The following is a 22,149-nucleotide window of genomic DNA, read 5'->3' as shown; positions in this document are numbered from 1 at the left end:
TAAGCTATGGCAACAGGCAACAGCATTAAATAAAACAATGTAATATCTTCAAAAGAAGCAAGGTTGCTCGGACCATATAAAGGTAATGCACAACTGGACATCCAAAAAATATATTTATAACTTGAAAATCACTTCCAGCTACTTTATTCATGATCAAGTTACAAATACAACATTCAAATATTAATAGGTGCAATCGTGTTGTAACACTCGGAAAGAGGAAAACAAGATGTAATATCAAAAAACAATAGGGAAATTGGGAAACCAAAAATTCAAACCTACAATTTGAATACTAGTGGCATTCTCATCATCTTGAAATGTACTTAACAAGAGAGGGTAAGCTTTCAACTCAAGCAGCAGCAGTTTTCTGATTTGGCTTGAATACATACTTGATAAGCGACTCCTTGATCGGCAACATTTCAGGGAATTCTTTACTCAATTTGGTAGCATCGAGCTCATTATTACTCCTTGGGGCAACTATGACTTTTGCCTGCTCCTCAAGAGTGAAGTTTTTCCACGTAAAGTTGGGGTCAACATAGTCTCGATACATCTCTAAAATCTCATTATGACTGACAACTCCGGGATTTGTAAAGTTCCAAATTCCAGTGAGGTTTCGCTTTGCCATCTCAATAGAAATGGGAAGCAATTCATCCAAGATTGTCATCGAGTTTGGAATATCAACCACCTTCTCGTATCGAGTGATCTTTGTGATGAAATTTCGAGGATTAGCTAAATCAGAAGAAATAGGCATTCTGACACGCAATGTACATACATTCTCATAATTCTTGAGCAACTCTTCCACCTTCCATTTAAGAAAATGAGAGACTATAGTCAGAATTATAATGCAATGAATAGCATACAAGAACTAACATAATTACTCTATTCATTACCAACACAAAAGGCTTAAATATAAATTCGCCGCATAAACTTGTAGCCACGAAGGGAAATTAACTCCAATAGTTAACTTCCTGGCTCAATTTTCACAATGCGGATAATCAGCCACATTATGTACATTGACATCCAGAGTTCCTGGCGTGGCGAAAATGGGTCTAAGTAGCCACATTTAAAATTTGCGAACTAATTAGGTAAAAAAAGTTAAAAGAAGTTGATCGACCATTGTGAATAAGTTAAGGGGACAAATCGGATTGCATTAGCCAATTAAAATCGTAGTAGACAGCCAAACAGCCAATTAGGCCATGTTTGGAATAAATCATCCGCAAGATCTGAATTGAATAAAAAAAAATTCTTGCAAAGAACGGACAATCTGAACACAAAAAAGAAAAATGATTGAACAGAATTTAAATTCAATTGAGTTGAATTGATGCATTTCCTAGACTTTCCAAACACACTCAAGTAAGCAATGTGAGAAACATTCTAACTTTGGAAAAAAGAAAGGAAGAAGAAGGAGAATGAAAGTAGCTAGATCCATGATAAGATAACTGGATCCGTAACCAAATGCAAGAGATCCAAATCATGAAGGTAACTTACCATAGCCTTAGTTTTGGAATAAAAGGATCCGATAAAATTCGGAGTATCCTCTTCTTTAAACCCGATACCCGATCCAAGAGGATGCTTATCATCATACTCAAAAATACAACCAGTAGCATAATTAATCAAAACCAAGCCTTTCTCTCTACAAACGTCAGCTAAGGTTAAAGTCCCAGCCACATTTGTTCTAATAGTCTCGACCTTATGTGATTCACACCAATCGACGTTAGGACGTCCAGTAACGCCGGCAGCGTTGAAAACGTGAGTAGGATTAATTGAAGCGATGTCGTTTTCCAGGGACACACGGTTTTCAAGACGACCGTTACCGTAGGTGTAGTCGATACCTTGTGATTCACAGAGCTTACCTAAGAGTCCACCGATCCAGCCAGTCCGACCGTAGATTAGAAATTTGTATGGTTTTTTGTTGTCGGTGGCGCCGTTTGATTGGAAACCCATCGCCGGAGAGAAATGAAAAAATTACGGTAAGCAAGATAATTTTATGGATCTGAGATTGGATCTGTCTGTGTGTTTAGGTTGTGTGCAATATATAGAGAGAAATGATAGCAGCTCTGTTTGGACAATGATGTGTTGGGTGGTGTGTGTTTTGTCTCTCTCTTTCTTTCTTTCTTTCTTCTTTTCTTTTTTTTTTTTTGGTTTGAAATTAATATGATAGAGAGCGGAGCACCTCATCTTCTTACTATGTGCTGTGGTCCTTTTTTTTTTTTTTCTAAAAAATTGTAACTAAAAAATGAAGCATATAAGAAGAATTCATCTAGAAAATTAACTAAAAAAAAAAAAATTACTTCTATACACCAATAACTTCCTCAAAGATTCATTATTTTCTGAAAACTTAATGGCAGAGAAAATGAAAAAGGGTTATTGCATAAATAATTCTTAAATTATAGACGCAAATTAAATAAATTTTTAATATTTGTTTCTATATTTTTGGACTCTTAGTAGTACAATCACAGTTTATTATTCATGTCCAATATCAGTAGGTGAGCCTTAACCATTAACTTCTGTAAACATCCATGTTTTGCTAAACTGAAAAAGAATGATGCACTCATAAAAGACAAAATTAAGGTTAATATTTATGAAAATGATGATACATTATTGTATTAAGAACATGAAATCCAAAGAAAATTAATTATAGAGTTAGAAAATATTCATTTTGTTAAAACTAAAACTATATTGATTCTTATTATTAATATTTATCTAGCAAACTCACATAATTCTGAATAACAAATTTAGACACCTATTACAATTTTAAGATTTTTTTATTTATTTATACATATTCTTATATTTAATTTATATATAACATCAAGAATATTTACGAGTTGATGATATCAATTATTAATATTATGGTTTCTCTTTCTAAGCTTTCTAAACTTGCATTAAGTTTTTTTTTTTTATAAGAAATTGGATCAATTCTTTATTTTATGTTTAAAAATAAAAATATTTTAAAATATTATTTTATTATATAATTTTTTAAAATAAAAATTTGATATATATAAAAAATACATTAAATATGTTCTAATTAACTAAATTTATCTTTCAAAAAAAAGTTGTTTTAGATTTAAAAAATAAAAATATATTAAAATATTTTAATACTATTTTATTGTAAAAATTTTAAAATAAAGAGTTTAATGCAATTAGTTTTACCTTCTAAAAAAGCTCTAATTGATGTATCATCATTTTCATATGATGCATAATATTAATTCTGACATATAGATAGTTGATAATATTAAAAATTTATTTCATGGTATTTACATTTTGGTTCTGGGATTCTATAAAAGAATTTAAGAAACAGTTAATCAAATGATGATACAATAATAAGCAAGCCATTTATGTATCCTCACTTTTTTTTTGTTATAATATCATTATTATGTCTTGAAGCTTGAATTGAAGATGTAATTAAGTAAGATGACCAACGTGTGCTACATACTCCCAAAATAAAAACATGAAATCACGAGCTCAGTTAAATTCATGTCCAACAAAAAGAATATTTCATGTGATTGAAAACTAAAAAAAATATAATTAAAATGCTTCAAAAAGACGCTCCAGTTATCAAAATATAAATGCTTTAAAAAAAACAGAAACTGCGTAATTAAAAAAATAAAATCAAGAAACAAACACTTTGAAATACTATATGAGCTTTCATCTGATCCTATGGGAGCCGTACCATCAGCAGTATTGTTCTTAATGGGCTCACAAAGCACTGAATTCTACTCTCTACTTCATGATAAAAGGTCTCCTTAAATCCTCGACTAGCGTGTAATAAAGAATGAATGGCTTGAGAAAGGGCACAGTATGCCCTACGGTATGTTGAAGCGGACCCGAATTTCGTAACGAACATCTCATCAGAGGTTCAGATCAGTGTTTTTGAAATTACGACAAGGCAAATAATGGAAATCAGATTCAATTAGATCCACAGATCCAGATCTGTTTACAAATAAACAGAAATACAAACAGAGATCTACTAAAAGATATCCTAAAAAAATAGAAAAATCAACCACCAAAGCCGTAGAGGGTACGGCCTTGACGTTTAAGAGCATAAACGACATCCATGGCAGTAACAGTTTTTCTACGAGCATGCTCAGTGTAAGTAACAGCATCACGAATCACATTCTCCAAAAAGATCTTTAAAACGCCTCTTGTCTCTTCGTAAATTAGACCACTGATACGCTTGACGCCTCCTCTGCGAGCAAGACGTCTAATTGCTGGCTTTGTAATACCTTGAATGTTATCTCTTAATACCTTCCTGTGCCTCTTTGCTCCTCCCTTTCCTAATCCTTTCCCTCCCTTTCCTCTTCCTGACATTTTCTTTGCTCTTTTTTTTTTTTTTTTTTGTCTTGCTTTCTCAATTCACTTGCTCGAATTATCGTTAGGGTTGGGTGGATTGGGGATTTTATATAAGGAGAGATTGGTTTCAAACTTTTCACTTTTTTGAGCGCCAAATGTGAAATTGAGAATGCCGCGGTTGCTTTTTATCCATCTCTTGGCCGTTGGATGGAATGTTATCCAACGGTTTCGTAAGTTCGATCCATGTTTCACTTAAAGCGGATTGCCATGCTGGACTGTAATTTACTGTTGAAATCTCTTTTTTTTCTTTCGGCAGGTCAAGGAGTTGCGTCTGGCTGACCCTCGTCGGCTACATGTCGTTCTTAAACGTGAACGACAACGCGCCTAGATCCCGAGTCAAAGAAACATGGTTTGTACGGCAAAAAACTGATATCTTTTTTTTCTTAAAAGAATCAAGCTGGTAACAAATACTAGAGTGAGAAATCAATAATATATCAATGGAAATTATCAGTACAATTTACAATTAATTAGCCTACAATTTTGAGGCAAAACTATTGTTGCACGAAGAGCAAGTATAAATCTTCCAACAGAGTAAGTGCGCATAGCACAATGTTAATGTATATGATTTGGGGACGTCCAAGTGAGACAGCCTCAAATTGTGAGATTTTCTTGAATGGCTGTGAACGAGCCTATTATGGTACCACCAACGTCTGGAAATGTTTCGCATCCAGGAAGAGCCTTCACCTTGCCTCTTGGATCAACTTCCACCGGATACTTCAGCAAGTGACCCTTCATTTCTGTCAGTTTATCAGATGCATACTGTCTCCAGTTCTGCTCTCCAAGCGTCCTTACGCGCCTTATGCATTCCAGACTCTCTGGTTGCTCGAAACATTCCTCTACACGTCCAATGTGCTCTGCCCATAATGACATCCTGTATCCGTATATCTGCAATCAGAGTATATGTCAACTGCTCATCCTACTTCATTTGTAACCCTTGATATATTTCTAACTGATTTTGTGAATGCACGAAAGTTTCTGTGATCAAGCTAGCATGTGAAATTCTATCAAAGAAACAAAAGGCTCCAGTTACCTGCGCATGTGGATGAGAGCCTTTGCTTGCTAAGGTATGCTGAGGCTGATATGCACCCATTGCTATCTCAGTGTCTCTAGTACCGTCCATGGAACGTTGGTTGATGTTTGCAGATCCTAGTATTACATACTCATCGTCCACTATCATTCCTTTGGAATGAATATAAATCTGAAATCTCCGATTCTTCCGAATCAGTGCCTGGTTATCAAACCAAACGAAAAAAAATAAAAATGTGAAAAAGGATAAATTGGTATCAAATATGAAACCATGACAATTACTATAGACGGATACCTGAGGAGTGCTTGCATTTGCAGCATTGGAATCTTTACCATTTAAACTGTTTTCCCTATCTAATGCCTCGCGATTGCCAAGGCAGAAGAAATTCAAGTAATCTTGTGGCTCATATCTATTTTCAAGTCCAGTCTCTACCAAAGCCTTGTAAACTGTTTCATACATCATCTCCATTGTTTTCGACTGCAGAAAGATAACAATATAGTTGGTCAAGAAATGCAGAAATAAGATTTTTCTTGTTATATCAGCTAGGAGACCTGAATACAACTCTCTGGATTTCACCAGAAGCTCCTGATGTTTGAAGTACATTCGAGACTGTAATTGTTTCTTACCTGCCAATACAGAATCCTCTGTGTAGGAGCAGCAGAAGGAACACCTTCTGGCCACATTGGGATAAGTATATATGCAGAAAACCTCTCATTTGCTCTGATTTTGTTGGCAATTTTGAGAGCAATTTCCATGGGTATCAAGTTGTTTGCACCTGCAGAAAGTGGGTAGCCATGCATATAATTATATATTTACTGATGTCGCTTTGAAAGAAAACACCAAGAAAAACAAAAGAGAAAAGCAGAGATCCTACAATTGCCACAAGTGAATACTGGTATACAGTACCAGGTTTTTCTTAATAATTAATTTTTGTCACATATATCTGAGCTTATAATTGATCCTTTATTGAAATAATCATACAGAAACAGCTCTTTCTTCATAGTACTCTTGCTGAAAGCTTTAAGTTCCTTACCTAAGTCCTTGTGAGAATCCCAGTTATATGATGATCCAAGAAAGTATTGGTTCTCGATATAGATGAAATTTTGGGCTGCGCGGATTGCTTTAACGTATGCTGTATGTATACTCATGTCTATAAGTACATTCTTCCCACATAACAGGTTCTGTTATAATGTAATAAAAATATGAATTCATTAACTTACAAGACTCGTTTATTTAAACTGTAAAATCAATGCCTATTCATGAAGTGAACAGGAAAAGAACCTCCAAATGGATATTTACTTACCTTGCTTGGTGCATCCTTGGGATCATCTGGAAAGCCTTTGACAGAATTGGAATCAATCGAACGGAAAACCTTCAATCATCAGAAATTTAGTCAACAGAGAAAAGTGTAGAAATTGGAGAGAAATAGCTAACTGAAATCCAATATACCTGAACATGCCAAGACTCTGGATCATTGTCCCCCTGGCAAGAAGCTTCTGCTATCCCAATAATTTCAGGAATTCTTTCAAATCTGAGTAATGCATCATCATATGATGATGCCTTCAACTTATGAATCCCGTGAGGTTTTGATGCCTTCAACCAACGCTCCTCAAAATTCACGAGGATGTCATATGCTGCAGGGCCATCAATTTTACTGTGCAAATCATGCCATGGTTCCCTTACAACACCAGGCTCCTGATTAGCGATAAACAAACATGTTATTACGAGTAATGACTATAAATTTAAAATGTGTTCTTCATTTCTTATATCTGTCTTGTTGTTCAAAGCCAGCGTAACTTATTGACAGAACTTTTCAGAAAATGGCTATTTGATGTGGATCCAAGATGAATCTTTGACTCCATCAAGTTGCTGTGCGTGCCTTATATCCTATAGACTACTGCGACAATATATTCAACCGCATAAATTTGGATAACCAGGCTAAATAGAATTTCCAGTGAGGCATTAGGTGGTAACAGATGGCTCAGACGGAATTATTTGAACCCACATGAATGGCATAAGTATTTCAATACGACTCAAGAAAGATAAAAAGATCTCCATGACTAGAGCAATAGCATTAAATCTAAGAGTAGCTAAATTACCGCAAATGTGGGGTTATGGTAGTCATCTTTGTGCACTGTTTCCAAGGTCCTAAAAAGAGGATGATGTGGAGTATCATATCGGCCCTTGCATAAGTCAAGGCCTCCAACAAAAGCTACGATCTTTCTTTTATGGTGACCTGCATCAGCATCCACTATCACTGTTTTCTGATGGTGGGTGTAGATTGTTCCAACTTCCTGATAAACGAAAAAGGTCTGGAGGTTAAGAGCAGGTAGAAATCTAAACAATTATATATCTAAATCATGCATACTAATACATACATACATATGCACATGCAAAGTATATATGCTTACGTGTATACAGAGATTTGCATACAGGGGAAATGAATCTGATCTCAGGAGAAATGCCACCATTCTTTAGAAAAGTAATACTACAGGTTACAACCCTGTCTTCCATATTATCAAAGAAGAGCTACTATAACAAAGCATTATCAATTTAACACCGCTCTGACGACCAAAGTATATATGCTAGGAGTGGGTCAATGATGCTACAAGTTTCAACAGTTTATACTTCATAATTTTCTAAAAGTTCAGACTCGCAATAGATATAATGAGTTCATTATCCCGCTTTGCTTTGCTGAACAGGACAAGTTCAGGTCGTAAAACTGCAGGAACTAAGTTAATGAGACAGAGAGCCTTGCTTGCTACTCTCAAACAAATAACATCTACACCATAAACAAATATATTATGCTGATTTATATCCCACCTGCTTTTTAATGAAGCTATGTCCTTTTCCAGCAGATCGTGGGCAGAGTAGCACCTGCACTGAAGAGTGCTTGAAAAACCGGCGGGTTTGTTCATCATTCGTATCCATGATCCCCTCCTGCATATCATAGACTGTTATCAATACCTAGTAATATAAGTAACTAATTTTAGTCCTGTATGAAATTTACAGGCATTTTGAAGCTGAATTTGCCTTAGATGAATAAACATCATGTAAACAAGCACTGCGTTGTTTACATTTTAGCTTGTTTTCCATTTTGGCGGTCAATGGAAAATAAAGAAAGTCAGTAAAACCAGAGGATTAGTACTTTCAGAGTTTCATAATTGGTTCCAAAACTGCAACCAAGGCACCATATAAACTACATAACGTTTCTTGCCCGTTTTAAATTGGAGAGCAAAGATCAAACCTGCAAAAGAAAATGTTGTGGGCTCTCCAACATTGAGCCAAATCTTCAGTTTTTGAAAATTAATGCTGCATAAAATTCCTCATAATGAGAAAATATTTTCATCATATCAAAGTGACTAAGAGAACCAACAAAAATAACTGTTTAATCATGAAAATCAGTCCAAACAATGCTATAGAACAAAAAAGAATAGAAACTTATGACTGTAAGGTCTTGAGCTTCTTACCGTTTTATATCCCAAAATACTCCTAGAAGTAGGATCATCCCATACAAGGAGAAGCACTCTCACACCTTCCTGAGATTTGATTTTGAGAAGATCACCCAATGTACTATGCATTCCATCCTGACCATCTCGAACCAATCTAACAAGGTGGTATACAGACCAGCCAGTGATGTAAATCAAACGTCTAGCCTGACTAATAGCATTAAAAATATCAAGCCAGCAACTCTCATGTTCATACTGAACATGACTGTCAAGCCTCACATCAGGAAGGCAGCCATCATGAACGTGCGCATCTTGATAAAGAGTAACTTTACCTCCTTTTCTGAGGGGAAAGTATGTTCCTGGAACCCCACGGTAATCAGGACCTGAACCTACTCCATGCTTATAAATCTCCATTTGCTCTACTGGGGTAAACTGAATTGATAAGGTCAATTCAGCTCCAGGCTTGCAAGGTTTTCCATTGGGACCAAGAATTGGAAAAGTGCCTTCAATCTTCATGCCAGTAATTAGATGCTGTGCTGGTATTCCAACAGCACCAATAATCTGTGAGCCAACGACATCATTGTCTTTGACAACAAAGTGCACCTCTCCAGCATAATGTGCAACAGGAACATCAAAGTGCTGCATCCATACAGGATTCTCACTATTATTGATCACAAAAGTCCTCCCAACCACAGCACCAGTTACCGAAACAGTGACATATGGATCACTGGTTATCTTATTACTTACATGCCCCTCAATTTTCCTGCTAACCTTCACAGGCAATATTGAGAACACGTCCCCTAATGTTTTGTGAAACATATCCATATTGGGCAGGTTTTTAGCCTCCTTAACCCATATATCTAAATTACCATGTAAAAGCAAAACTTTCATGGATCCTTCGTTGGTCTTGAAAGGCAATGCTTCTTGACTATGCATATGGTGAGAGCCACCATAAGAGAATGTATGATCAATTGTCTGGGACATTGTAGATTAACTGATTAAGACTTCTCTCTCTGAACAAACAGATAACAAACTATAGCAGAAACCAAAACTGCTTAAAAAACAGAGGACTAGGATGTTAGAAAATTAGACCTTGATAAATATCCAGTTAATATAAATGTTAAATCAAGCTGGTGATGATAACCAAACGAATACGTAAGAGAAAATATGAATGTGAGTAAGCTTAAGATAGACAAGAAGTTGCTTAAAGATCAAAATTTGCAGAAAAAGATGGAGATGGAAAAAAAGAAAGTGATGAGGCTGGAGTTCTTATGGGGATCTTGCGAGTATAAAACAAGAAAGAGCAGAAAAATAAAAAAAGATTTGAACGAGTAAAAGAAGGTGGGTTTTCAAAAAAGCAGAGCTTCAAAAAATGGAACGGATACTGTAACAATATGAGAATAAAATATAGAAATGGAAAATGGTGAAGAGGTTGTTGAATATTAAGTATAGAGAAGCAGACAGGATCAGGATCAGGATCAGACGGAAACTTCATAGCTTCCATATTATTAAAATATTACCAAATAAATCACAGTTTATATAAAGAAACAGAGAGTTGACCAAGTGTAGGCCGGCAAGAGGAGAGACTTGAGAGTCTGGTTGCTTTCTTCGTTAATGTAATTGGTGGGCAAGAGAAAATTCAAAAGAGAGAGAAGTAGAAGTAGAAGAAAAATCCAATACAATTTTTAAACTCTTATATGTTATTGTTATCTTAATTTTTTAACATGATTCTTTTTATTTTTATTTGACTGAGGTCTTATTAAAATAAAAATATAATAATTTAATAAAATAAAGAAAAATTTGGTAAAATATGTGTAATTTTGTTAAGAAATGTGTAATAAGTTTCTAATCAAACAAAAATATATATTCAATAAAGGAGAATTATATGGTTATTTGTTTTTAATCCTCCAAAAAAATAATGACAACTTGTATAACTTTTAAAAAGAAAAAATTGGTAACCTATAATTACAGATTATCAAGTAAAATAGAATTTGCTAAAGTAACATAATAAAAATCCATACATACTTAAAATATATGAAAAATTAGTTTAATTTATGAAAAAATATAAAAATGATTGTCATTTTTCGTAATTCAGTAATAAATTTCACGATTATGAAAATATTTGATATTTTTTATAAATTTACCAATTTTTTCATAAATCATTAAATTTCATTAAAGTTGTCATTTTTTCATAATATCATTCATTTTTTCGCAACTAGTTTCACTTATAAAAAATTAGTGTAATTTGTAATAAAATATTAATATAATTATCATTTTTTATAATTTAGCAATATATTTCGTGATTATGAAAAATTTAATATTTTTTATAAATTTATCAATTTTTTTTATAAATTATTAAATTTCACAAAAGTTATTATTTTTTTTATAATGTCATTTATTTTTTTACAACTAATAACACTTGTGAAAAATTAATATAACTTGAAAAATATGAAAAGATTGTCATTGTTTGTGATTAGCAATATATTTCTCGATTATGAAAAATTTAATATCTTTTATAAATTTATCAATTTTTTCATATATCGTTAAATCTTATAAAAGTAATTATTTTTTCGTAATATTATTTATATTTTTGCTACTAATAACACTTACGAACAATTAGTATAATTTGTGAAAAATATGAAGAAGATTATCATTTTTTGTAATTTAATAATATATTTCGCGATTATAAAAAATTTAATATTTTTTATAAATTTATCAATTTTTTCGTAAATCGTTAAATTTCATAAAAATAAATTTTTTTATAATATTATTCATTTTTTGCAACTAGTAACACTTACGAAAAATTAGTATAATTCGTGAAAAAATATGAATTGTGATTTTTTATAAAATATTAATTATTTTCGTAATTATAAAATTGTAGATGATTTAACAAGTTGTGAATCATCTTTACTTATAAAATTTATAGGATAAATTTTAAGCTAATTAAAAATTAGTAGTGTTTAAAATTACTATATTTTAATGAAAGTCACTTTAAAAAACACCTTTAATAAAATATAAAATAAATATTTAAGGATCTGGACTATGAAAAAAACAACTGCTCTTAGCGCGGCTTTGCTCTTTCCAAGCAGCCTGCACCGTATGGCCGTCCATATGGCCACTTTTCTGCAGCAGCCAGCCATCAAGTAGGAAAATTAAGGGGTCGGAATTAGGAATGTGACATTGGCCAATAAAATAGCACTACCCAACCTGGCAAACCCTATTTTAATTGTTAAAAAAAAAAAAAAAAAAAAAAACTAGCAAACTCTATTGATGTATTTCAATAACATCCTTTCATATATATTTTTTTTTTTTTGAGAAGTGGTTTTATATACCTTCAATGTAATTAATAAATTTTATGATATAAGTTATTCAAAAGATTTATTTAATAAGTCAATAGATTGATACATAATTTAAATTTAATAAAAAAATTTATAATTAGTTTGACTTAATTCATAATAAAATAAGCACAATCTTCTATATGATATTAATTTTAATTTTTAAAATCTAAATTTTTTTGACATATAGAATTTTAATAAATGTACTATTTTTGACACATAAGATTCAAGCTTATATGTAATTCTATAGTTTCTTCTATTAATTTATTAATTAACAAGTTATATTTCTAATTAAACGGTCATTCTAATTCTAAAAAATAACATATTAATAATTAATTAGTTTTCTAATTAGATAATGATTATTCTAAGAAATATCATACTAATTGTATTTTAAAATTATATTAACTAATAAATTAGTTTTTTAATTAGATAATAATTCTAATTATAGAAAATAATATTTTTAAATATTATATTCACTAATAAATTAATATTTAATTATATAATAAATTATAATACTAAAAATAGTAATATCAATTATATTGATACTTTATAGAATATTAGAATTAATAAATAAATATTTTAAAAATAATTTCTATATTATTTTACTAATAAAATTTAAAAAAAATTAAGGACATTCAAAAATATTTGCTATTATTTTTTAAAGTATTATAAATCAATATTAAATATTAACAATTTATTAAATTATGTTTATAAAATTAATTTTATAATTAAAATAATAACAACGGTAGTGCAACGCACGGATAAATGACTAGTAATATTTAATTTAGCTAATAATAAATAAATTAAATACAAACATTAGAAAATGGCTTGGACTTATTTAGAGCCTTCTTAATTCTAGTCATGTCTCGCTCTTATATTATGATTATTCATTAGTGTCGAGCATGCATGGCTTTTAAAGAGAGCATTCATCAATTATAAGAGGCATCTGCTGCATTCTTTAAGGTAATTCAGCTGGTTTATTTGAAGGCAGGTTAGGAATCTGTTTATAATTCTCTACATTCAACAACTGCACTCCCTCTGCCATTGGTGGCCTCCCTCCATTTTCATTCAAACTGCAATTAACTTCATCAAATTTCCACATTCCTGTCAGCCCGCTCCAACTTAACACAACACTTCTCTATTCTTCCCCATCTACTTACTATAATATACTTTACAACCCTATCAGCCATATGTATAGTTTCATATGCATATGATAATTTTTCCCACTATTTCATTATAGAAATTTTATAATTTGACGCATCATGATAAAAAAATATCATATAATCACTATTGTAGAATTAAAAATTATTTTATCTAAAAGATATTAACATATGTCGAGTAAAACAAACAAACAAACAAAATTACTATTATATAATATGTCATGTTAGTTTTTTAAACGCTACAATCTAATTTTATCTCTATTTAATATCACCATGAATCATAAAATAACTCTTTATCATGAAAGAGAAAATTAGATATTTCTCATCGTTCTTGTGTTAACTAACATCGCATCAAATGGTCTAGTAAGTGCTTTTTTAAGTTACATATAGTAATAAAGTAAATTAACTGTCCTAATTACAAATTGCAGCCCTACATTTAGCGCCATGCATTTAACCTAATGAATCATTAGATATGTAGGAGAAATTACCCTACATTTATTATGGATTTTAAAGTTAATAAAACAATTAAAATGAATGATATTTCTCTCTACGTATTTTCCACTATTAGCTTAAGCATAAACATCTTAATGATAGGCTGATTATATCGTGACTGATGCAATCTGTAAGACGTTTTTCATTATCTATTGGCAAAAGTCTGAGTGAGCAAACACTAAATTAATTAAGGACTAATGATGCTAATCTTGTTAATTATGACTATTTATCACGATCAAATAGCAATTGGTAAAGCACTTCTTGTTTTTTCTAATATCAGCAATAGGACAAATCAAATAGAGAATGCAATCCCACCCAACTGTCATTCGGCATCTGTTTTTCCAATATCTGAAGTAATGGACTACACATAACATTAACAAGGCTGTCTTAAAATCATTGGTCTAAATTAATTTACTAGTTTATTGATCGAGATTAATATATAGAGAGAGAGAGAAATGCTAAATTAAATTAGATGTCAATTATCTATTTATACATTTAAACATATATACATATTACATATAAGTTTCACCCATTGTATTAAATGATTATAATTTCCTCCAATTAATTAAACACCTTAAAGCTTAAATTTTAAGAATAGACATGTAAAGTTTGAACTTTTTTTAGACAAATTAGTACTGTTTTTTTTAATAATAAGTTAACACAAGGCGAGTGATAATAATTATTTATTTTGTTTCATAATATCTAAACTTTTGCGCTTTATGCATCCTCTTTGCTTAAAACATGGGTGTCCGATAGAGACTGGGTGTCTCATAAGAGTTAAGAATTTAGGATTGAGACATCTCTCTGGGCTCTTAGAAATGGCCTGTTAACTTTATTGTTGCTAGTACGGCCTGAAAAGAAGACACCGATTGGGGTTGTCCAGTTATTTTTGCCATTTTGCTAAGTGGAAGAACATAATAAGGAAAAACGTAAACAATTTTGCATTTGCTAAAGAACACAGATCCTGAAGTACTTTTCTGAGTCATCTTCAAGATGTTGTAAGAGATCTTGCTGCTAAAGAAAAGGGCATAAAAATGGTCGGTCCAACTATTTTTTCCATTAGCTGCCATCAGCTTCAATTTTCGGACACCCAGTTCATATGTTTAGAAGCTGCATACATATACACATACTAAAGACTGTAACCCAGTACGTTTTGAAATCCTGTATCTGCATAACTATTTTTAAACATATATTCTGCCACTCAATTCATCTGGTAGTCACTGGAAAAATATCCAAGAAACAGACGTGGGTGGAGCCAGAAAATATTTTTCGGGAAAGCGAATGCTAATTCATACAAAAGCCAAATCAGCAGTCGTACAATTATAACTTTTCATCTTTAAGCTTTAGATTCACTAATTAATAAAATTAATTTTATACGATGAATAAATAAATTCAAGAGGCCCTTTTTTATCATTACAAGTTAAGAAATTTTCAGCTCAGGAATAATTTTAAACTATAAGTTAAATACCTTAACCTTTAAAACTCGTATTAGTCTTTAATTCTTATAATCTCGCTTGATGGAAGTTAAAAACAATTTTGAGTGGGCAGCAAACAAAATTTAGGCAAATATATATATTTAGTGATCAATGAATAACCATAGAATGTTAAAATGGTTTCCGCCCCTGCCAAGATGAACAATTATTGGGTGGTCCATGGGGTCACAAGATGGTACTATTTATAAAGCTGCGATCTTGATCATTTCTTGCAACTAATAATAGATGAAATCTCAGGTTGGAGTATATATATATATATCAAGATTTAATTACTTTTTATAATCAAAATCCTGTGTGAAGCGACAATTCTTTGATTGTATAGCCTACAATTGGAATCTCTAACGAGCAAAAGATATATCAGATTTTTCAATGGCGCAAAAGGTGATGAGAACATGCAGCAAAAGTATTGTTTTTGTTAGCAGAGTCAATTTAAGCTCTTTATTTGTAGAGGAGACAACCAAATATGCAGAATTAGAGTATAGAAGCAGCAGGGTTGAAAAGAGAGATCATGACGATAATACACTTTTGCCCTGTTAAAAAAGGATATGAATCTACAACCTTATGTGTAAGCTTATATCAAATTCCCCATCTGTTACATTCCTGCTCGTTAGCAAAAGTACTATTTACCCCAACTTCACATCCCACCTATATCAACATTTCCTTTCTTTTCTGATTTTCTTCATCTGAAGCAAAATTAAAAATGGCTTTCTCTACCTTTTGCGCTTGGACTTCAGAGATGTCACAGACTGAGAGTTGCTGTGCCAGTTTCTCTTTCTTTGATTGATGAACCAGTTATTGATCTGCTTTAGCTGCAATCCTGTTTCCTCCACAAGTTTTGCCTTGTCATCTTCCTGCAAGTATCACCTACACATTAAACTTCATTGACAAAATTTGATTCATTGCTTACCTCTAAGTGGGGCGTTTATAACTTGAAAAAGAATCAATGTTTTTTCTTTGTATAATACATAAGTGAATAACGATCCAAGCAGGTGCTTAATACAATAATTTTCCGAAGGGTACCAGATTCTTTTCAAGCATTTGGAAGAATGTCTAATATCTTCCTGCTTTTTGTGACAAGTTTATCAGTTTATCTTACCATTTTTTAAAGGTTGTGAGCAAATAAAGAAGTAGAAATCTGAAAATGGCATCATCTGTAACTATGATTTTGGCTAGGCTAGCTGCTTACTGTTGGGTACGGCCATTTCGAGTGTTGCTGCCACCAATTCTTCAGGACTGTGGTTGTGTCACCTGGAAGTTTCCCAGCCCTTCTTTTTCTTAATATTTCTTCCCTCACATCTTCAATTCTTGATTTAAAACCCTGCGAAAGAAATGATAAGAATATTATGGTTTGCTCTTTAGAAGGTCTAGACTGTACACTCTAGAGTCGATTAACAGCTTTGCCAAAATAAACTTTCTAATTGGGTACTTGTTTCTATGTCTGACCTCATAACCGATAATTTGAATAACTTCAAATGGACAGCAATGAAATGAGCATGGACATAAGTATATAACTGCTGCAAATGTCTTTATATAGAAGACAGATTTTGCAAGTTTCTATAGTTCAAATGACATGAAATACTCATAAGATCTTTCTAAACACACCTGCTTTAGTTCAATCTTCAATTCCTGACGAACTCTCTCCATCAGGGATCTTTCAGACTCAGTTGGAAGCAGAGGACCAAATCCCATAAGATCATGGCCATCAGCACCGGATTGATCTAAAGAGAAATCCATTTGCAGGTCGTCCTCATCATCTGACATGGTTGCACCTGTGCCTTCACCTAGAGTTACTCCTGAAAAGGAGACGCGTAAAGAAAGCTTTATGAGCCATTTATCATGAAAATTACAAAAACTATTAATCAACCAAGACATATTTCGTCTCAGATGTCAAAAATAATCATTTTCTTCCGAAGTTAATGGAAAAGTAGAAGGATTCTTCCATCATTAGCTTACACAATCAAGGCCTTTGTGACTCGTGAAAAGATTATGTCATGTTTGCGTGCTTCTTCTGATTAGGTGATGGTAAAATTAAAATAAAACAGAAAAAACAGTAAAAAGAGTGCTCGAATCCTAAACACATTGGAAACACCTTGATTAGTTGGCTATTAGATTTCACAGTTTCTCTTTTTTTTTTTTTTCTTTTTTTCCTTCCAGATGAATTCATACCTTTTTCTAAAGGGTATTTCATATTTAATTTTGGAAACAGGGAAAGACTGCAAAATATATAGGGAAATGGATGCTTTATAAGGCTATCCTGCATTAGTCCTGCATTTGACACAGAACTTGACAGGGCAGCAGGGCCATGCCTACTTTAGGCGGGGCTAATCTCAAGTTAATTGTTTGGGCCTGAAGCTAGCGAAACCCTAAAGCTACCACTAGACTACCTTGAACTCTAACCCATACAAAGATGAACCCCCTTTTTATGAATTCTAAAGTGGACATTCTTGTTCTCGACTATCACCAATTATATTGCTAAATCTCAGTCAGTTTTAGCATAAATAAAGACTAGAGAGTGGGAAGAAAAAAAAAAAAAGAAAAACCTTGTTCTCAACTATTTGATTCCTTCAACTCAATAGTTTACCTAGCAAGAAAACTTTTCACTTCATCCTAAGAATTGAAAGCAAAGATCTGTACTTAGCTTATGTGGTAACTTCTAGGTTGAACTCCATATCAGTTTACTTTGTTTCAATGGAAAAAAGAAATTGAAAACAATTAGAATGGTCTGCTTAATCAAAATGTTTCTTCCTATTATGGTTAAGTCATGTCCATGTAAAGAGAGCATTTCATTGTAGCAAAGTTTTTGGATATTATTTTCTAGTAAAATATAGAGATTTAGCATTTGAAACGGCTTTAAAACTACTTCCTCTTTCGCAAGCTAAAAATCATGAAGTCATGAGCATCTGAGGATAATCATGTCAAATACCTAATGAAGCTAAGGCATGATAATATAACCCATTATTGAGGCTTAAAATAGCTTCCTATGGAAGAAAGAAATGATGCATGAATTTAGAGAACTACCATTTTAAAATCATGAAAGATAAGTTAATACATATTCTAATTGAAATGATGCAATAGCTAATGTCCACATCATTAAATAAGCTATTTAACGGAGAGACTAAAAGCTTAAGCTTTTACGAACTGAAAAGCTGATTGCTAAGTGGCTAATAGTTTACCAATTTCTATTATGAGATTATGGCCAAATAAAAAAATTTAACATGTAATTGAAGTTCTTTTTAACCAATATTTTGATGTTGGTTGGATTTAAATCCAATTTATTAGTGAGTTTTTTTTTAATATATTTTGTCCATTTATATTATTCTCATCTTAATCAATTCAATTTGTAATATTGCATCAGAACAAGTATGACCTTATTTCTTATTTTCTAATGATCTACCTGAATATTCATCTTCAATTTATTTTCAAGTTTGAGACGAAAAATATCAATTTTAAGTAACCATTGATCTCTAAATTTGAATTCCATTTGTACTTGAGAAAGACTGTTAGAATATCCACATTATTAAAGTAAACAATTATCAAATTTAAAAGGCTTATAAGTGATAAGATCTAAGCATTCAAATGGCTAGTTTTAGTATTGATTGAAGCTAAACCTAATTCTATTTGACAACTTCTTTATTATAATGGTATTTTCTTCCTAAGTAGTTATATACATGAAGTTTTCTTTGAGAAAGTATTAGACTTCCCTATTTCTAGATCTCCAAACAGCATATTATATATAATTCATGAATAAGTCAAAGTTCAAACTCCTTAAATTTAAACTAGTAACAAGTTCAATTTGATCATTTTAAATATTATTTAATAACTAAACCAAGTTTAACAATAGATTTAGCTAGAACATGTTCCTCATTTAAGATAAACCATCCCTCTAGCTGTAGAATAATTTGCTCTATCACCATCCTCATGTTTAACAATAGTATAATAACTGAAAATTATTACACCATTGATGAATCCCCAACATGCACGAGATTGCTACGAGACAGATCCTTGACTTATTTCTTCTCCAGCACTATCCATTTAGATGGATGCATTGATCCTAAACTCTTCCACACGACTACTACTGATAAATAAATTGCATATATATATATATATTATTTCATATTTACAAATATTCATGCTCTCCATGAGATAATTTCTACTATACAATGGCTCTCTTGCATTAAAGTCGGTGCTATTTCCTAAGCCTAGACTGCTGTGAGAGAAGTTGGTCTAGAATTTTATGGATTGGAGTACGGCCATGGAAATAAGAAGCTACAAGTCAGGGTCTACCAAACCCTAGGCAGGACAGACACCATAAATAATAATGCCTTCATTTATTTAGTTAGTAAATTATACTGTTTATAGTATTCCGAAATTCATTTAAAAACTGAACTCTTCATGGGATGATCTTAAGGGCTGATCTGTTGCTCTTAGCATTTTACTTCAGGACTTGCTACCAATTTAGTGGATCAGCCCTTTGTGTGTTTAATTTTGCCTCTGTTAATGCAATAATAAGATGAAAGATTGATGATGACCCCTCCTATATAAACAGTATATACTTACTAAACGAGCCTTTCAAGGTGGAGAAACCATCAAAAAGACTCATGCATTATTTTTACTATATATATACAATCAAGATAAAGAAAAAATAATATTCCAATTCTGTACTTTTATCGGTTGTTGGGAGCTAGTAGGGATGTGGTGGTGGAGGTGGTGGTGGTGGTGGTGATACCCTCCACCCAACTAACTAACAACTAATTGCTATTAATCAAATTTATGTAATGGTAGGTCCCTATTACATTGCATCAACCTCCTTCACGGATTCTTCTCAAACTTGCAAGGAACCCGCCCAGCTATTCTTATCCTCTTGCCCACCAAACCCATTATTTATTAATCCCAAATAAACAATTCTGGTGAAAGAAAACCTTCCTAAATTGCATCTTATATTCTGAAAGATTGATGCTGAATGATAAAATCTTATGCCCGTTGATCCTCCAAACACATCACTATAATTACTTGAGAAAAGAATTAATTTCCAAATTTTTTTCTGAGAGCATTTTTAGCGCTTAATTAGTTAAGCTTAAAATGATTATCACATGACAGACATGTATATATTATAAACAAAAAAGATAATAATTATGAAGGGATTAACATAAACACAGGAAGGTTGAAGGGTAGAGAGAAAGGGAAAGGGACAAACCAGTTAGAGCGTGTAAAGTGTTCTCAATTTCCCGGCAGGCCATGACTGCTTCGACGGCGTGGACTCTGACATGTTGCTGAAGTTGATCTTTGAAACTACACAATACTATCAAATACTGTGCCTGAAAAAAACACAAACTTTATGTTAAAAGACCAAAGGGAAAAATCTTGAATTACTAAACTTAGAAAACAAGAAAAACAAGAGACAAAAGTAAACAATCAAAAGATCGAAAAAGAAAAGAAAACCCACCAAGAAGTTATCAAGTTCTTGCCTCTCATGGGGAGAGAGAGGATGGGGATGTTGAGAAGCATAAGACCTAATAAGATGATGAGACTGTGATAACTGAGCATCAATAAGAGGTAACTGATCAATTGGTGTAGCAACACGGAGACAAGATACATGAGCTGATAATAGCTGTTCATATAAAGGATGGTTAGCTATTTCTGCCTTTAGTTGTCGAGTTTGGTCACCGGACACTTCTCCCCCACCACCACCACCACCACCGCTGCTTAAACCACCAAGTGCACTACCACTGCTACCGCTACCCATCATGCCCAAGTTTGGTTCTTGCATTAAGTCTATCACAACTTCAATATGTATAATGTTTCGTTTATGAGGTTATGTGAACCTGAAAATTTATGTATATATAAAGAAAAATATATATATTAAAAAAAAAAAGCTTTTATAAAGAAAGAAAGAAAAGAGAGCTATGTCTATGTATAGAGGGGTGTTTTAAGGACCACAAAGAAAGAAAGAAAGCAAGAAGACAGTGATACAGTGATAAATGGTTGATGTGAGAGAGAAAGAACAGTGTTTTCTTGTTAGTGGTGTAAGGAAGAAAGTGTATATATTGGGATCTGAGACACAAAACTTTCTGAACCACAGTCTGAAATATTGCAGAAGTTTTGCATACACAGAGCTATAAGCTATAAAGATGGACAATAATCATAAACAAGCATGAAAAACAGGTGACAAAAAAAGAGAAATTGAATATTATGAAGGTTTGGATTTATAGTGAATTCATGAAGAAAAGAATTGAGATAGAGAAAGGGGCTATGGAATCATTACTATGAAAGGAGTTATAGAAGAGATAGAAATAGAGAGAGAGAGAGAGAGATCAGATAAAGCAGCTTCTGGTGGTGGCCTGACAAAAATTTGATTGCTTTCTTTGTTTTCTTTCTTTTTATTCCATTTCTTGGATATTTTTATTTAAATTTAAGTGTGTGGGGGTTTGATTTGGTACGGTAATCAATCATCTTAGTTATATCAGAAGAGAATTGAGTTAGGTGGTAATTTATCATCTTGGGTTATATCATATGGTTTGGATTCTTGTATGCCTCTTAACTATCTTTCTTTAACTCTTTACCTAATAAGTTTCTTTTTTCTTTTTTTTTTTTAGAAGGCACTGATATGGACACTCATTTACTTTCTATTTGTTTTTTACTTTCATAAATGAAAGCACTCTTCACTTGGCAATGACTGTTTAAAGTCCTGCTGACATTTAGCAAAAGATCAATTTCATTTTGGATGTGCAAAACTAACTTAAAGGGTAATATGTCCCTGTCATTGCTGCCATGTATCTTTCTAATCCCTAAACCAAATGGTATTGTCATCCTTTCATCTTTATACTTCCCTCACATCAACCTCTGTAC

General features: G+C 32.3%; 4 protein-coding genes across 5 annotated transcripts; all 4 read right to left on the bottom strand.

Annotated features, from left to right (window-relative positions):
* Nucleotides 1-100: 100 nt before the first annotated feature.
* On the bottom strand, nucleotides 101-2,134 carry LOC8265388 (bifunctional dTDP-4-dehydrorhamnose 3,5-epimerase/dTDP-4-dehydrorhamnose reductase). The gene is made up of 2 exons (XM_002509641.4): nucleotides 1,486-2,134; nucleotides 101-799 (listed from the first exon to the last, which is right to left on the bottom strand). The coding sequence occupies exons 1-2, from the start codon at nucleotides 1,939-1,941 to the stop codon at nucleotides 347-349; spliced, it is 909 nt and encodes a 302-aa protein (XP_002509687.1). The 5' UTR covers nucleotides 1,942-2,134; the 3' UTR covers nucleotides 101-346.
* A 1,754-nt stretch (nucleotides 2,135-3,888) lies between these two features.
* LOC8265387 (histone H4) lies at nucleotides 3,889-4,625 on the bottom strand. Its single transcript, XM_002509640.4, has one exon. The coding sequence runs from the start codon at nucleotides 4,303-4,305 to the stop codon at nucleotides 3,994-3,996; it is 312 nt and encodes a 103-aa protein (XP_002509686.1). The 5' UTR covers nucleotides 4,306-4,625; the 3' UTR covers nucleotides 3,889-3,993.
* Nucleotides 4,626-4,758: 133 nt separating this feature from the next.
* Nucleotides 4,759-10,368, bottom strand: LOC8265386 (phospholipase D beta 1). 2 transcript variants are annotated; one of them, XM_048373863.1, is made up of 10 exons: nucleotides 8,845-10,356; nucleotides 8,198-8,314; nucleotides 7,474-7,668; nucleotides 6,824-7,069; nucleotides 6,678-6,746; nucleotides 6,408-6,555; nucleotides 6,001-6,149; nucleotides 5,669-5,851; nucleotides 5,378-5,575; nucleotides 4,759-5,232 (listed from the first exon to the last, which is right to left on the bottom strand). In XM_048373863.1, the coding sequence occupies exons 1-10, from the start codon at nucleotides 9,805-9,807 to the stop codon at nucleotides 4,939-4,941; spliced, it is 2,562 nt and encodes an 853-aa protein (XP_048229820.1). In that variant the 5' UTR covers nucleotides 9,808-10,356; the 3' UTR covers nucleotides 4,759-4,938. The 2 variants fall into 2 exon arrangements, with proteins under 2 accessions (XP_048229820.1, XP_048229819.1); XM_048373862.1 differs by having other exon boundaries at nucleotides 5,378-5,851; nucleotides 8,845-10,368.
* Nucleotides 10,369-15,796: 5,428 nt separating this feature from the next.
* On the bottom strand, nucleotides 15,797-21,972 carry LOC8272500 (homeobox protein HD1). Its single transcript, XM_002509638.4, has 5 exons — nucleotides 20,747-21,972; nucleotides 20,498-20,618; nucleotides 16,906-17,096; nucleotides 16,490-16,621; nucleotides 15,797-16,154 (listed from the first exon to the last, which is right to left on the bottom strand). The coding sequence occupies exons 1-5, from the start codon at nucleotides 21,068-21,070 to the stop codon at nucleotides 16,014-16,016; spliced, it is 909 nt and encodes a 302-aa protein (XP_002509684.1). The 5' UTR covers nucleotides 21,071-21,972; the 3' UTR covers nucleotides 15,797-16,013.
* Nucleotides 21,973-22,149: the final 177 nt, after the last annotated feature.

This window comes from Ricinus communis, chromosome 5 (genome assembly GCF_019578655.1).
Source record: "Ricinus communis isolate WT05 ecotype wild-type chromosome 5, ASM1957865v1, whole genome shotgun sequence".
In the NCBI taxonomy this organism is placed as follows: Eukaryota; Viridiplantae; Streptophyta; class Magnoliopsida; order Malpighiales; family Euphorbiaceae; genus Ricinus; species Ricinus communis.
Note: the sequence above shows the minus strand (reverse complement) of the source record. Positions and strands in the feature narration are given on the sequence as shown.

Coding starts and splice junctions, on each gene's coding strand:
- LOC8265386 (XM_048373862.1), bottom strand. CDS start 9,807: ATGTCCCAGACAATTGATCATACATTCTCTTATGGTGGCTCTCACCAT. Junction 6,747..6,823: donor CAGAGTCTTGGCATGTTCAG/GTATATTGGATT, acceptor TGATGATTGAAG/GTTTTCCGTTCGATTGATTC. Junction 5,852..6,000: donor AGAGGATTCTGTATTGGCAG/GTAAGAAACAAT, acceptor ATCTTTCTGCAG/TCGAAAACAATGGAGATGAT.
- LOC8265387 (XM_002509640.4), bottom strand. CDS start 4,305: ATGTCAGGAAGAGGAAAGGGAGGGAAAGGATTAGGAAAGGGAGGAGCA.
- LOC8265388 (XM_002509641.4), bottom strand. CDS start 1,941: ATGGGTTTCCAATCAAACGGCGCCACCGACAACAAAAAACCATACAAA. Junction 800..1,485: donor ATTCCAAAACTAAGGCTATG/GTAAGTTACCTT, acceptor CTTAAATGGAAG/GTGGAAGAGTTGCTCAAGAA.
- LOC8272500 (XM_002509638.4), bottom strand. CDS start 21,070: ATGCAAGAACCAAACTTGGGCATGATGGGTAGCGGTAGCAGTGGTAGT. Junction 17,097..20,497: donor CACTTTACACGCTCTAACTG/GTTTGTCCCTTT, acceptor TCTCCTTTTCAG/GAGTAACTCTAGGTGAAGGC. Junction 16,155..16,489: donor CGAAATGGCCGTACCCAACA/GTAAGCAGCTAG, acceptor TGATACTTGCAG/GAAGATGACAAGGCAAAACT.